Below are 16418 nucleotides of genomic sequence, written 5' to 3'. Positions count from 1 at the left end.
AGTTTCAAGTGTTTTGCCTTAAAGTCTGCAGAGTTATTCCTTCTAAAGGAAATTTGATTTCACTAGTATCTTCTTAATTGAAGCTAGAGTATTATGCAGCATCTATGAAGTAAAGACACCTTGTCAGAGGTCAGCTACGCTGTCAGAAGCTTGTCAGACCCCAACTCTGCTGGCACTCTCCACATTCGAAGTTTAAGTGCCCTAGAAATTTTAATTTTTTTCACGCTGACACTCTTGAGACATGCTTAGAATACTTTTGGGCACTCTCGGGACACTCTATAGACCTTTGCGGGTCGCCTCAGTACTCTGGTGAAAGCTTCGGAAATTCTTCAGTTTGTGTCTTAGAAACTGGAAACAAAGTAGAGAGATTCCACTGGGAAGAAAGAGGATGGAGACAATTGGTGTCTTTTCTGTAATCGCTCCCATGGGTTCTTCTACTTTCCCAAAAGGTATTCTTCTCTCTCTACCTCCACGCCCTTGTCAGATTCATTCCTTTCGTGCACATTCTCACTCTGGAAACCCTAGTTCTGCACCTGATGTATCTACCTTCAACACCCTGATACTTATTTTCGAAGATAAAGTTGATAAACTACTGAAGCAGTCGAGCTATTCGATGAATTAGTGAGAAAGGGAGAAATTGAGCCCGATGAGTTTATGTTTGAAATTATTATTAGTTGGCTTTGCAAACAGGGAAACACTGGAATGGCTACGAGGTGGCTTAGGATAATGGATGAGGGAGGTTATTGACCTAACACAAAAATGTATAACATGATCATTCACCTTTCTTTGCGAGGATGGAATGGTGGATGATGCTTTGAACTTTTTGTCTGAAATGAAAGAGAAAGGCATTAACCCAGATGCTGTTACTGGTGGATGTCTGACTGATGGCTTGTGTAAGTCTGGCTGGGTTAAGGAGGCTGCAAGAATGTTTGGAGAAATGTTGGATATTGGTATCTGTCCTGTACAATCAACAATATGATAGATGCACTTAGCAAGCAAGGGAAGGTAAGAGAAGTAATTGAACTTCTGAAGGAGATGATACTTGGGCGTAACTCCCAATAGAAATAGTTGTGGTCGCCTTTGCAAACTGGGCATTTTGATGAAGCATTGTTCTTATTTCTCATGATGGAAAACAAAGGTTCAGATCTCTCGATACTGTTAATTACAATATCCTCCTTGATGTATTCTTCAAGAAGAAAGAACTTGATACTGCATTGTATGTGTTTAATTATAGTATTACACCACTGCCATGTCTCCTATATTAATTAGTATTTTCTTCCCCAAGAATTTTGCAAAAGTATGGCTGCTCTGTTGAGGCCACTGGTAATGTATGTTTTGTTTGTTCCGTCCATGTGTTTGTGGTTCAAGGATAGTGCTTTTCCCTCAAAATTTGCTTATATTGTGAAACATAACATAGGAAACTGTTGTGTCTTCCAGGATTTATAGCTTTGCTGAGTCCTTAGATAATCTATTTCTCCTTTGCTAGGTTTGCAGAATCGCTCTACTTATTAGTTTATTCGAATTTGCTTTATAAGGCCACATTAAACAGCTCGAGGAAGAAGCGCAGCTTCTTCAGGATCTTTTATTTCCAAAGATTTTTTTTAGTAGAGATAGTTGAGTACTCACTTAAATGGTGGTTGTTGACGGTTCTGGTCGGTTATGTCACTATACTTTTCTTCCGTATTCTTCGGTTGAATTTGTTTCAGCTGACTCTGCCATCAGTTGGCAAGTTTGATTCATTCCCTGAACTCGAAAGTAGTATAACTCTTTGGAAGTATTGGATTTACTGTTTATTCCCAAAGTTTCTCTAAAAAATGCAATCGCTAACCAGGTTATGAAACTCCCCTGTATTAGTCCTTTGTTAAGACAAAGATCTACTCATTCAACTTATTGTGCATATTTTAATTATGAAATGTCTTTAATCTTGCCAAGTAGGTTATGACTTGTGAAAACACTCAAGAAATAACTATCCTCGCAAATTGAATATCTTGCTCTTGAAACATGCAAAATTGCTAATTGGGAAATTCTTTGGGAGAAGCTGTTTGCCAAGTAGGTTATGACAACACTGAAGCTGTTTGTCAACTCTCTTAAAATTGCTGTTCTTGTTAATCTGCTTTTCTATGTTTTCTGTCTAATCGAAATCTTCAGAAAAGGGGCTCTGGTCCAATCAAATTGAAGCTTAAACATGGAAGGTAGTATTTTTTCTCTTTACCTAGACTTTTCATCTCTCTTTTGGCAATATTTGGTGCATCGATGAACACCTATGGTGTGATCTGTTGATTGTGTTGTGTTATGGTCTGATCAAGGTTCCCTCTTTGTGGTATAATTCGATTTTGGAAGGAGTCAGGCTATGCCGTGGGTGCATTTGTATTGTAGTCTGCTATGGACTGTTTCCTTTGCAAGCTGTGCGAACGTCACTTATTTCTGATTGCCATCGGGAAGAAGATTGTTGTAAGACATTGACTGGCATTCCAGAAGCTTGTTAAACACCAGTTCAAGTGGAAGCAATTCTGTTGCTTTGCTTTGGTTCCAAATACCTAATTTCTTTGGCCTCTTTTGAGGGCTCCAAGTTCTCTCCAGAGGTCTCTTGCCATGTCTCTCTCCACCATTTCCGAGCCAACAATTAAAGATGCATATCAAAATTTGCTAAATTTCGCATGCTTTGTATATATGAAAATTCAATGTCTTGTGAGACTAATTATGCTACTGAGATTTAATTCCGCTCCGAATTATTGCACCCACGGAGTTTGGGTGGATTTGGGCGGGTTGTAAATTGGTTAAGTCGTAATCATTTCATTAACCCATTTACAACCCAATTAGCTAGACTATTGTTATCCTGCCCAATCGACCCATTTATTTAGAGTTAAAGCCAACTTGCTCACTGACCAACGTATATATTCATAGTTCCAGCTATTTTTATCAAATGTACATATAAAATGGCTTGTTCGCAAATTTTGGAATTTGGAGCAGCAAAAGTTGAACAAATGTAGAATGAGTTGATTTTTTGTTGGGACGCTTAAAATAATATTTTAAGTAAATTAAACATTAATGTAAGACCTCATTATGGTGCTACACAATCTCATGTACATCAAGGTTGGGCCTACCTCCATCCCTAGAGGAGCCGTATGAGGCGGAAGCTCCTTGTAGGGTTTTGAAGCCGAGCCTTTCCAGCAATGGGGCCTAGGGACCGATATGATGATTGATATAGGTAGGGCAGCGCAAGCAAGATTGGTTGGATTAGCTCACTTTTCTGTAGGTTATATATTCACTTATGCGGCTTTCTTGATTGCCTCTACATTAGGTAAATTTGGTTAATTTTTATTTAGGACACGATAATCCCATTTCTTTTGATGGGAAGAAGGTCCACCTTCTTATATTTCTATACATAGATTTTATTTATAATAATAAAATAATTGTTATGTTAGAAATTGTTACCCTTATAAGTTTTCATTTGACACTATTTAACACGACGGCCTTTGTGGTGAAGGTGGGATATCGAAGAAGGTCAAAACAACGGTTCATCGTCATTTCCTTTGCAAAAAATCCTTGGGACCGACTATTTGCAATCACAAATTTCCTCAATGTAGCATGTTTATACTATGGTACACATTTCATTTGCATATGAAAACAGACTACGTTCAGAAAATTTGTGGTTGCAAATAGTCCGGTCCAAATCCTTCTTCGAAGAAGGTCTTGGACAAATCAAAGGTTTGGAAGTCCAAACGACGCCGGTGTCAACCAACCTCCCGTTTTCAAGTTGCGATCTTAAGTACAAGGTAACACTAACGACTTCGGTGTAGTTGAACGCCCCGTTTTTTGTTACGATCCTATCACAACCCATATCGCTTAAGTATGAGCTTGGCCTTGTGTATATAAGTTTCTGGGTATCCTCCCCTTGTAAACTAGTTTTCAAGGATGAGTTCTACCAATGAGTTTCTATCATTTGTATGAGAGCTAGCTACCTCGTTGCAATTCAAACCGCAGAAGGGAGTGACTTATAGGCTCAATTAAAACTTCTGCGCACAGCTCCCACTAATGAGTTTCTATCATTAGTATGCGGTCATAGGCTTGTTCGTTCGGATCTCAAAACTTCTGCGCACGATTCCTACTAAATTTTCTCTATCTTTCCGCCTTGACTCATTCGAGTCATTTCCAAAAGCCTCTGTCAAAACCCAAACCAAATAGAGTCTTAAAGTATTGAATATTGATAGGTGAGTAGAGCTGAAAAAATGAAGAAGAGAAAGGGCTACCATCAGGTCAATGTCGATAGAGTAGACCGCCGAGGACGTTGTTTGTAGAGCGTGGTGGTATATTACAATCCTAAGATCCAATATCCCCTAGGTATGGGCTTGACCTTGTGTACAAGCTCTTGGACACCCTTCCCTTTTGAGCCGGGTTATAGGAATGAGTTCTACCCATGAGTTTCTATCAGGATTAAAGACGTGATCTTTAAGATCAAGGGAAACCAAACGACGATGTCAAAGTATGCCAACCTCCCGTTTTCAAGACGCGATCTCAATGTCAAGTTAAGCCAAAACAAATGTCAGTCTAAACTAACATCCTAATTTTTTTACAAAGTTCATATATTAGTATATTATGTGTCATTTTATAGGGACTAACACATACATTTTTTTTAAAAAAAGACAGAGTTCTTTATATACTCTCTCCGTCCTTTTTTTAGAGTCCAGTATTTCATTTTGGGCTGTCCCTTAATAAGTGTCCATTTTGTAAAGTTAGTGAGAAAAGTTAGTGAATTCACCATTTTGCCCCTAAAAGTATATTCCAATTTGAAAAATTAGTGAGTAAAAATATAATTATAATGTTTTCATAGAGGGTAAGGAGAGAAAGTTGGGGTAAAAGTTGATGTGAAAGGTGTAATGATGATGTCTTTTTAATAAGTTGGAATTACGAAACAGGACACTTAAAAGGGGATGGAGGGAGTAGAATTTAGACTGTTTATATATTAAAAATATGGTTAAAAATTAAGCGCTCTAATTTTCAATCCATGTGAACCGGTATGAAGATCTTATTCTTCTGATCATTTTATGCTAAAAGGTTATAATTAATTTTTCTTTCTAGAGCTCTCATGATCAAAAATCTACTCTAAAGGGTCCCAAATAAAAAACAGATACTTCATTATGATAGCTCCAGAGATAAAAAATAATCATGATTCTTTAGAATAATATGATTAGAAAAATAAGATTTTCGCATCGTTCTAAACGGATTGAAAATTTGAGCACTTAATTTTTTTAGAAGGTTTATATACTAAAAAATATGGTAACAAAATTAAGTGTTTCAATTTTCAATCTGTTGAAACAGATGCGAAAATCTTATTTAATTTTCTGATTATTTTATCCTAAAGGGTCATAATTAATTTTTATCTAAGGCTCTCATAATCAAGTATCTACTCTACAGGGTCCCAAACAGGCATTACATGACATTTTTCGTCTAAATTCCTAACTTTCGTTATCTATTGGACTTGAGCTTTGCTACACACACAGCAGTCTGTGCACAGATTTCGTTGTGGGTCCCACCACAGGTCTTACACAAATAATCCGAGTCGTTCATTAAATGTAAAACAAATTTTTGAGGTTTCCCGAAAAAAAATTAGCTCAATTTGATACCTATAGATGCTCGATCCAATCGTCTAGCTTTTCATTATTCTTAAATCTGAATGAAAAGATCGAAAATTGAATTGAGCATTTATAGATATCGGATTGAGCTGAATTTTTTGAGAACCCTTAAAAAAATGTTTTACATTTAATGAACGACTTGGATCATTTGTGTGGGACCTGTGGTGGGTCCCACATGAAAATCTGTGCACAATTTGTGCACAGATTGTCTGTGTGTGTAGACTTTCTGATTGGACTTAGTAGGTAGCGGTATAATAGTTGAGAGGATGAAATCGTCAAATTGATAATTTATGAACTAAGTAAAAAAAAAGGTGTATAGTTTGGGAGATAAGTAAATGAAAAAAAAAAGTTAAGTGTAACTAGGCTTAATGCCTCACAAAAATGTGACGCGGATAAGTTAAGTTGTGACTGGCACCCTAACTTTAGGTGTAAACCACCGAATAATTAGACATTTTGAAAACGCGAGGTTCCGGTTAAATAAGTAAGGCTCCGTTCCGGAAATTTTCTTAAAAAATAAGTACTTATTTTGCCTTTGAATAAGAAGGTCCATTCCACAAAATTCAAATAAAAAGTTCCTTCCACATTTTCAAACTCAAAAATAATGTAAATGAAAAAAAAAATTCAATTTTTTTGCACCGTATTAAAAATCTCAATGAGATCTATCAAACAAGATCCATAGTGGTAGGAAAATTATTTGCGTAAACACATGATTTTTGAGCTTGAAGTTGCCTTATACAAAAAATAAGACTGTTGCTATGATAATGGGCGCTGGCGGAGGGAAATCGTACTGGCAGTTGCGTTGGGCCGTCTCCGGCCACCGGACGGCCGATCCAAGCCGTCCAAAAATTCTAAAAAAAAAAACCGAGGGGGCCTACTCGGGAATCAACGACATCCGAGGTGTGTAGGGTGCTTGATCCGAGCACCCCTTTTCCGTGTATATATGATCAAGCACCCTACATGGAAATTGGGTGCTCGGATCAAGCAGCCTACACACCTCGGATGCAGTTGATTCCTACGACGGCCCCCTTGGTTTTTTTTTTTTATAGAATTTTTGGACGGTTTGGATCAGCTCGTCCGGTGGCCGGAGACGGCCCGGCGCGGCCACGGGTATGATTTCCCTCCCCGGCAGGTCGGTACCTATACAAATTCTTCCAAAATAAGTATCACCCTTCTTATTTTCCGGAACAAACCTTTGTATTACACAAAAAATAAGTTCTTATTTTGTTTCCGTAATGGAGCCTAAGAGTCCGTTCCAGAAACCTTCTTATTTTATAAGTACTTATTTTGGTGCTTTATTCCACAAAACCCAAATAAGCAGCTTATTTTTACATTTTCAAACTTAAAAATAATATAAATGAAAAATAATTTTTCAATTTTTTTTGCACCATATTAAAGATCTTCAATGAGATCTATCAAACAAGATGATAGAAAAATTATTTGCGTAAACACATGATTTTTGAGTTTGAAATTATTTATTTAAAAAATAAGTATTTATTTAAAAAATAAGTATTTATTCACCATTTTGTGAAACACATCTTATTATTAGACAAAAAATAAATTTTTATTTCGGTTCTGGAACGGGCAATGGCACTACTATTATACGGAGTATACCGTTTCTTTCACAGGCCGACGTACTGAGAGAGAGAGAGAGAGAGAGAGAGAGAGAGTGGGGAGTCTGGGGCGGAGACGATGGCTCAGATTGGTGCTTTTACAATAATCATTCCCATGGATGCTGCTACTTACCGAGGAGGTAATAATCTTCCCTCTCCACCCCACCATTCATCTTTTGCGCTTCATTCTCATTCCAACACTATAAACCCTAGTTCTACTCCTTCGACCATCATCAGCCAAGCGAAACGCCAACCTATTTTCGAAAGAAAAAGATTAGGGAAACAGAAACCCAGGTCGGGGAATCTGCGCTTGCAAGATGTTCCAACCATTTTCAAAATCAATAAGGCGTTGGCGAATATTACGAAGTCTGGTAAGTACGGCACGGCTCTTTATCATTTCAACGAGTTGCAATTAAAAGACATGGAGCTAGATTTGTACACATTCAGCATCGCAATTAACTGCTACTGTTGCGTGAATCGAGTTGGCTTTGGGCTCTCTCTTTTAGGCACCATCTTCAAACGCGGTTACACGCCTGATGTAGTTATCTTCAGCACCCTGTTAAAAGGACTTATTGCACAAGATAAAGCTGCTGAGGCTCTTTCTCATTTCAACAAGTTGCAGTTACAAGACATTGAGCTAGATTTGTATACCTTCAACATTGCAATTAACTGTTACTGTCGCATGAATCGAGTTGGCTTTGGGTTCTCTCTTTTAGGCAGTATCTTCAAATATGGTTATACACCTGATGCAGTTACCTTCAACACCCTGTTAAATGGACTTATTGCACAACATAAAGTTACTGAGGCCATTGAGTTATTCCAGAAATTAGTCAACAAAGGAGAAATGAAACCATATGTGGCTACTTATACCGCTTTGGAAGAGAGAGGGGTTCACCCAAATGTTGTTACTTATACCTCTTTGATTCACGGCTTATGTAGTTGTGGCCAGTGGAAGGAGGCTACAAGAATGTTAGGAGAAATATCGGATATTGGTATTTCTCCAGACATCATTACATACAGTGTCTTGGTCGATGCACTTACCAAAGAGGGGAAGGCAAAAGAGGCAGAGGAAGTAATTAAAGGCTTGATTGAAAGAGGTGTGCATCCTAATGTAATCACGTACAGTTCTTTAATGAATGGATATTGTTTGCAAGGCCAGATGGATGAGGCCATGAGAGTGTTGAATACCATGGTGGATAGGGGCATTCAACCGAATGTTCATAGCTACACCATTTTAATCAGGGGGTGTTGCGATAATATGAAAATAGACAAGGCCATCGATCTCTTTCGAGAAATGCCTCAAAGGGGTTTGAAGCCTAACCTTGCAACGTTTACCACTATCTTCACAGGTATCTTTCGGTTTGGTCGATTTACAGTTGGTCGAGAACTTCTCAATGCGATGGAACTTGCAGGCCTAACTCCCGACAGTAAAACTTATGGTAGGTTGTTGCGCGGGCTTTGCAAGACCGGGCATATAGTTGAAGCATTGTCATTATTTCACATGATTGAAAACAAAGGTTTAGGTCTCAATGTTGCTATGTACAATATCCTCATTGATGCATTTTGCAAGAATAAAGACCTTGATAATGCAAGGGATCTTTTCATTAAACTTTCTTCCAAGGGATTACAACCTAATTTCATTACATATAATATCATGATACGTGGTCTTTGTAAACAAGGGTTTCTGGATGAAGCTAAAGAGTTGTTAGTGAAAATGGAGCAGAATGGTGTATTACCTGGTAGTGACACTTACAACGCTATCATCCAAGGTTTTGTTGAACTACAGAAATTACATGAGGCGATGGTACTTTTTGAGGAAATGGTTGGAAGGCGTATTTCACCCCATGCATCTACTTTTCACATGATTAGGGATTTAATCTCAAATCAGGGATATGATCTTGCTCTCCAAGAAGTGATAACAAAGTTCATGCCTATGATAGACGTGGAGCTAGGAAGGTAAATCTAGTTTTACGCCAAAGTCTGTAGGCTATCATTGAGCGTAACTCTCGTCTTTGTGCCTATATATATAAGTGGTATACTGAATAGGAATTTGCGGTTGTAGCCACTTTTTTTCCTTTGGAAAGGTAGAATACACTGTCCCAACATATGTCCCCTTAACTCTTCCAGTCTTCAATTACTCTCTGAATGCCTTTAAATTGCTTAGTGTACCATGATTTGCGGTGGCATTAATTCTTTTTTTCTTAGCATTACCACATGTTGTAGATTCTTACGTACTCTTATCTTCCTCCCTTGGCAATATTTTTGATCTTTTCTCCTTCTACTAGTATGAGTTCTAACATCCTCTTCTTGTGCTTCAGTAATTCCATTATTCATTTCAATATTTGGTTTTACAACATTGGCATTTCTCACTCAACAAATGTTGTACGCTGTGATTGCAAGGGAGAGATTTAATTTAGTGTTTGAAAATTATGATAGTCAGTGCTTTCCGCATTTTGAAGGGGAATGAACATTATAAAAGGAAGGGGGAAATGAAGAAAAATTACAGTTATCTATAAATTTTCCTATTTTATATTTCACTCGTGAATGACATTTCTTTCTTAGTTTGACGATATTTGAGTCCATGAAGAATTTGCAATGAGTGGTATCTCCTATAAAGTGTGGCCTTGTATCATAATTGTGAGTTCACTTCATCCATTTGGAAAGCCGTGATTGAATTGGTCCCTACGAAAGCCCAAAAGCCATAGCCCTATTTTAACAGGATGTTTGGGAGCCGCTGCTTTTCGCATTCTAGTTCTTTGGTGCTAGATGAAGGCATTGTGCCAGAAGTAAGTCTCAAATTGGAAGGATAGATCCATCCATAATAATGCTGCTCGTGTTGATTCTGTTACGTTTTGTCTTGTTGATTGACTCAGTGGTGGGTTGCAGTAGCATTTAAGTCATGTTGCTTCTGTCATCGAAGGCCGTTTCGATTATTTCTAAAGCGTCTGAAGTTGCTCAGTCCTCAGTTTTAACTACCTGGTGACTTACAACTGTTCATTTTGTTTTTAGTTTTGATGGACTCTAGTATTTCCTTGTCATTCTATTGTTGTACAATTTGTGCATGCTATTACTGAATGAAATGGATAGGGAAGGATAAAGTTTCTAGCACTAAGACCTCAAGTCTGCAAAATTTTATTGCTCAGTTAGTTTCAAGTGTTGGCCTTAAAGTCCGCAGAGTTTATTCCTTCTAAAGGAAATTTGGTTTCACTGGTATCTTCTTAATTGAAGCTAGAGTGTTATGCAGCATTTTTGAAGTACGGATACCTTGTCAGAGGTCAGTTACGCTGTCGGAAGCTTGTCAGATCCCAACTCTACTGACACCTCCACATTCGAAGTTTAAGTGCAAGTTTAAGTGCCCTAGAAATTAGAAATTTTAATTATGTTCACGCGGACACTCTTGAGATGTGCTTAGAATAATTTTGGGCACTCTCGGGACACTCTGTAGACGCTTGCGGGACACCTCAATACCCTAGTGGAAAAGGAAGGGTTGTATATTTTTGTATCAAGGAAACTTCTTTTTTAACATTAACGTAGGTTTATATATTAGAAAACATTTATTCAATTTGATGGCAACCTTATTAGAAAGTACGATCGAACAGATGTAAATGCTACTATTTTTGTATGCCCAAATTTTTTTTTTAAATTGAAAATGCCTCATTTTTATACTCCCTTCGTCCCAAATTCGTGCAATTTTTAATGGACTATATCTCTCAATATATATTGTTTTTGATGTTTTATAAAATACTCCCTCCGTCCTTTTTTAAGTGTCCTGCTTCGTAACTCTAACTTATTAAAAAGACATCATCATTACACCTTTCATATCAACTTTTTTCTCCACTTTCCTTACTTACATATCATCATTACACTTTTACTCGCTAACTTTTCAAAATAAAATCTACTTTTAGGGACAAAATAGACAATACACCAACTTTTACCTCCCAAACTTTACAAAATGGACACTTATTAAGGGATAGCTCAAAATGGAATACTGGACACAAAAAAAAGGACGAAGGGAGTATTATTTTATAGAAATAATTGAAATTTATCAAAAAAGATTGCATATTTAAGATATAAGCCATTGAACATTGCACGTAAAAATGCTTCATTTTTAAAACTGTTGAGGATCAAGAACTTGGGACGGAGGGAGTAATATAGACTTCATTGCTATAGTAAACATATTTATGATCTTCGACTAAAATCTAGAATCTAGAATCTGCAGCAGAATATGAAGTTAGAATCTAAAATATGTATCCATAACTATCCATAACATGCCCTTGGACAGGTTTTTAGATTCAAACTTCTGAAAATCATATTACTATATTTGTCAAAAATTCTACACAAATGATTACTAGAATCTACATATTCTGAAAACTTGAAAAAGGAAAAGGAATTCTCAAAATTCCAAAGTTGGGTTGTGGTAGCTTTTGGAATTCTGTAACGCAAATTCTCAAAAAAAGAATTAAATTCTCATAATCTCAAAGTTGCAACAAACATGTTTCTCAATTTTTATTAAAATTCGGAATCTAAAATATGCAGTTGAATTTGAAGCTAAAATATGAATCCACATCTATCGCAAACAAACCCAAAAGAATGAATGAAGACAAACTTAAAAAGCCCTACAAACTCTCAAAAAGTTAAGAAAAACACCACCTCAGATTACTTTGTCCTATATGCTTAAAATTAATCGTCATTAGCTTTTTATTAAAATGGGAAATGATAGTGTCAAAATTATTTTTTGTTGGTGTCAAAACTTTAGTGTACAAAAGGCTTATACCATGTGCAATGTACAAGACTTTTATGCATTGGAGATTTGGCACCAACAAAAACAGTTTTGGCATTGCAAAAATTTATTTTTCCGGTTTTTAGATTCTAGCTTCTAAAATCTAAAAATTAGTTTAAAATGTTTGCCAAAAATTTTACATAACTAATTTTTAAAATTTATAGATTTTGATACCTAATTTTTAAAATTTATAGATTTTGATACCTTGAAAAAGGAAATAATTTCTCAAAAATCCATTTTTATCAGGAAAAATGTAATTTTATTAATCTCTGAAAGATTATAAAGATTAAAAAGAAAATGGGCAGAAAATGAGAGAAAGATAGTAAGGAAATTCACCAAACTTAAATTTTTTATTTTCTCCTCTTTTTCTCTTCCAACCAAATAATGGAAGGGAATTTATTTTTAATTTTCCTTTCTTTTCTTTCTCTGTTTGGAACTAAGGGAAAGTGAGAGAAAAGAAAAGAAAGTTAAAAATTTTCCCTTCAATTGTTTGGATCTGAGAGAAAGAAGATAAAAAATAGCGGATCAAAAAAAAAAAAAAAAGAAGATAGAAAATAAAAGAATTTAAGTTTTGTGAATAATAAAATTTCTCTCCAATTTCCCTATCATTTTCTTTCCCTCCTTTTCCATCACTTTCCCTGGAAACCAAACAAAGCTTTTCTAAACAGAGCCTGAAATTCACAATTCCTTGCCCAACTTTATACAGTAGTATCGAATTCCTCTCTCTCTCTCTCTCTCTCTCTCTCTCTCTCTCCTCAACTGCTTTCCCTCGCCAGTCGCCACTAATCAACAAGCAAAGTAGAGAGATTCCACAGAGAAGAAAGAGGATGGAGACGATTGGTGTCTTTCCTGTCATCAGTCCTATCGAAACTTCTAATTTTCCGAAAGGTATTCTTCTCTCTCTACCTCCACACCCTTCTCAGACCGTTTCCTTTCGTATTCATTCTCACTCTAGAAACCCTATTTCTCCAACTATGACTCCAGCAAAACACCCACCGCTGTGAGCTCTGTTAAACCCAACGAGCTCCAAGAAGCTCGACAGTTTCTCAATCGGATTTCCCGGATGCGACCTTTCCCACCCATTTTTAATATCAATAAAGCGTTACGGACTCTTGCGAAAGCGGGTCATTTCGTCAAGGCTCTTTCTCATTTTTAAAAGTTACAGTTACTAGGCACTTGGGTAGATTTGTATACCTTGAGCATCGCAATTAATGGGTGCTGTCACATGAATTGAGTTGGTTTCGGGTTCTCTCTGTTAGGCGGCATCTTCAAATGCGGTTATAGGCCTGATGTTGCTATCTTTACCTTCCTGTTAAAGGGACTTATTTTTTAGAAGATAAAGCTGCTGACGCCGAGGAGTTATTCCAGAAGTTAATGAGGAAGAGAGAAATTGAACCCAACGAAGTTCTGTATGAGACGTTTATTCATGGGCTCTGCAAGAAGGGAAACACGGGAGCGGCTGTTAGGTGGCTCAGGATCATGGAAGAGGGAAGTTGTAAACCTGACAAAGTAGTTTATAGCACGATCATTGACAGTCATTGCAAGGATATGATGTTGGATGATGCTTTGAACCTTTTTTACGAAATGAAAGAGAAAGGGGTTCACCCAGATGTTGGTACTTATAACTCATTGATTCATGGCTTATGTAGTTGTGGCCGGTGGAAGGAGGCTAATGGAATGTTAGGAGAAATGTTGGATATTGGTATCTCTCTAGATGTCCGTACCTTAGTTACACGAAGCGGGAGCGGGAGCGGGGGCGGGGCCGGGGAAGCGGATGATCACAGAAGTGTGGGAGCGCCATTGGGAGCGGTTAGGAAAAATTATTAAAATTATAAATATATTTTGGAATTTTATATTGTTAAATGTCAATATAAAAATATTATTTTACCACATAAAATATTACTATTAAAATTATAAGTTTCTAGTTATATTTCAACATTTTTATTGTAGCACATGATTTCACAATAGAGCTCTTGTGCATATTAAGTAGGCGTAAAAATTAAGGGCATTAATATGACTCTAGAAGGTTAATATCAGATGTGCTCACTAACAAGATCAAAACAACTTTAAAGGTACTAATTGCAACTTGAATCGTAAGTCTCTCAACCGTTTTTTGGGTGTAAGTTCCCGTATAGGTAAGGAACGAGTTCCCGTCGTCATTGGGACGGGTTTCTTGGAGTTTCCTTCGACGGGAACGCGGAAACGCGTTTCCGTCAAACAAACGTGGGTATAGTTGAAGGTTCCTGCAACTAAGGTCCGTACACTCACTGTCTTGGTTGATGCACTTAGCAAGCAAGGGAAGGTAAAAGAGGCAGAGGAAGTAGTTGAAAGCATGATTCAAAGAGGTGCGCATCCTAATATAATCACATACAATTCTTTAATGAATGGATATTGTTTGCAAGGCATGATGAGGCCATGAGAGTGTTGAATACCATGGCGGGTAGGGGCATTCAACCGAATGTTCGTAGCTACACCATTTTAATCAGGGGATATTGCGATAATATGAAAATGGACGAGGCCATCAGTCTCTTTTGAGAAATCCCTCAAAGGGGTTTGAAGCCTGACCTTGCAATGTTTAAAACTATTTTCGCAGGTATCTCTCGGTTTGGTAGATTTACAGTTGGTAGAGAACTTCTCAATGCAATGGAACTTGTGGGCCTAACTCCCGAGAGTAGAACTTATGTTATGTTGTTAAGCGGGCTTTGCAAGACCGGGCATATAGATGAAGTATTGTCGTTATTTCACATGATTGAAAACAAATGTTTAGGTCTCAATATTGTAATTTATAATATCATCATTGATGCATTTTGCAAGAATAATAACCTTGAAAGTGCAAGGGATTTTTTTATTAAACTTTCTTCCAAGGGGTTACAACCTAATTTCATTACATATGATATCTGATAAGCGGTTTTTGTAAACAAGGGTTTTTGGATGAAGTAAAGAGTTGTTAGTGAAAATGGACCAGAATTGTGTATTGCCTGATAGTGGCACTTACAACGCTATCATCCAAGGTTTTCTTGAACAACAGAAGTTCAATGAGGCTCTGGTACTTTTCGAGGAAATGGTTGGAAGGAGTATTTCACCCAATGCATCTACTTTTCGCATGATTAAGGATTTAATCTCAACTCAGGGATATGATCAATCTTGCTTTCCAAGAAGTGATAACGAAGTTCATGCCAACATAGACGTGGAGCTGTGAAGGTAAATCTAGTTTTACATAAAAGTTAAAAGTTTGTAGGCTATCATTGAGCAAAGGCCTTGTCTTTGTGCCTATATATATAAGTGGTTTACTGAATAGTAATTTGCATTCGTACCCTTGTTTTTTTTCCTTTGGAACCTTTGGAAAGGTGGAATAAACTGTTCCAACATATGACCCCTTAACTCTTCCACTCTTCAATTACTCTCTGAATGCCTCTAAATTGCTTCGTGTACTACGATTTTTGGTGGCATTAATTTTTTTTTCCTTAGCATTACCACATGTTGTAGATTCTTATGTACTCTTATCTTCCTCCCTTGGCAAAATTATTTGATCTTTTCTCCATCTACTAGTATGAGTTCTAACATCCTCTTCTGGTGCTTTAGTAATCCCACTATTCGTTTCAATATTTGGTTGTAAAACATTCACATTGCTCTCTCAACAAATGTTGTAAGCTGTGATTGCAAGGGAGAGAGTTAATATAGCATTTATTAGTTAAAAATAATTACAGTCATTTCTTTCCTCATTTTGAAGGGGAATGAACATTATAAAAAGAAAAAAGAAAAAAAAAAGGGAAGGGGAAAATGAAGAAAAATGTGTACTTTTCGCATTCTAGTTCTTGGGGAGCTAGATGAAGAATGCATTGTGTCAGTAGTAATTCTCAAATTTAAAGATAGATCCATCCATAAGAATGCTACCTGTGTTGATTCTGTTACGTTTAGCCTTGTTGATTGATTCAGTGGTGGGTTGCAGTAACATTTAAGTCATGTTGCTTCTGTCATCAAAGGTCGTTTCGATTATTTCGAAAGCATCTGAAGTTGCTCAGTTAGTTTCATATTCCTCAGTTTTAACTACCCGGTGACTTTACAACTCTTCATTTTGCTTTTATAGTTTTGATGGACTGTAGTTTTTCCATGTCATTCTATTGCTGTACTATTTGTGCATGCTATTACTGAAATGGATAGGGAAGGATAAAGTTTCTTGCGCTAAGACCTCAAGTCTGCAAAATTTTATCACTCAGTTAGTTTCAATTGTTTGGCCTTAAAGCCTGCTGAGTTATATTCCTTCTAAAGGAAATTTTGTTTCACTTGTATCTTCTTAATTGAAGCATAGAATATTATGCAGCCTCTTTGAAGTACAGACATCTTGTCGGAGGTCAGCTACGCTGTCGGAAGCTTGTCAGACCCCAACTCTACTGA

At 36.9% G+C, this 16418-nt stretch overlaps 1 protein-coding gene, 2 long non-coding RNA genes and 1 pseudogene across 3 annotated transcripts in view; 2 read left to right on the top strand and 2 right to left on the bottom strand.

Moving 5' to 3' along the window:
* The window catches only part of LOC131323962 (pentatricopeptide repeat-containing protein At4g31850, chloroplastic-like), a 29990-nt gene that overhangs the window by 3126 nt on the left and 10446 nt on the right, over positions 1-16418 (top strand). Inside the window, exons 3-6 of the mRNA XM_058355796.1 lie at positions 794-961; positions 1707-1774; positions 3632-3776; positions 7272-9199. Of these exons, the coding sequence (XP_058211779.1) occupies positions 794-961; positions 1707-1774; positions 3632-3776; positions 7272-9199 (2309 nt within the window). The remainder of the gene's footprint in view (positions 1-793; positions 962-1706; positions 1775-3631; positions 3777-7271; positions 9200-16418) is intronic.
* LOC131324102 (putative pentatricopeptide repeat-containing protein At1g12700, mitochondrial) overlaps positions 1-16418 on the top strand; it is a 50558-nt pseudogene that overhangs the window by 29876 nt on the left and 4264 nt on the right.
* LOC131324119 (uncharacterized) lies at positions 322-825 on the bottom strand. The gene is made up of 2 exons (XR_009199234.1): positions 697-825; positions 322-454 (listed from the first exon to the last, which is right to left on the bottom strand). It is a non-coding gene; the product is annotated as an uncharacterized LOC131324119 (long non-coding RNA).
* On the bottom strand, positions 13547-14420 carry LOC131324116 (uncharacterized). The gene is made up of 2 exons (XR_009199231.1): positions 14286-14420; positions 13547-13747 (listed from the first exon to the last, which is right to left on the bottom strand). It is a non-coding gene; the product is annotated as an uncharacterized LOC131324116 (long non-coding RNA).

The sequence above is a fragment of the Rhododendron vialii genome, chromosome 4a (assembly GCF_030253575.1).
Source record: "Rhododendron vialii isolate Sample 1 chromosome 4a, ASM3025357v1".
Taxonomy (NCBI): Eukaryota; Viridiplantae; Streptophyta; class Magnoliopsida; order Ericales; family Ericaceae; genus Rhododendron; species Rhododendron vialii.
Note: the sequence above shows the minus strand (reverse complement) of the source record. Positions and strands in the feature narration are given on the sequence as shown.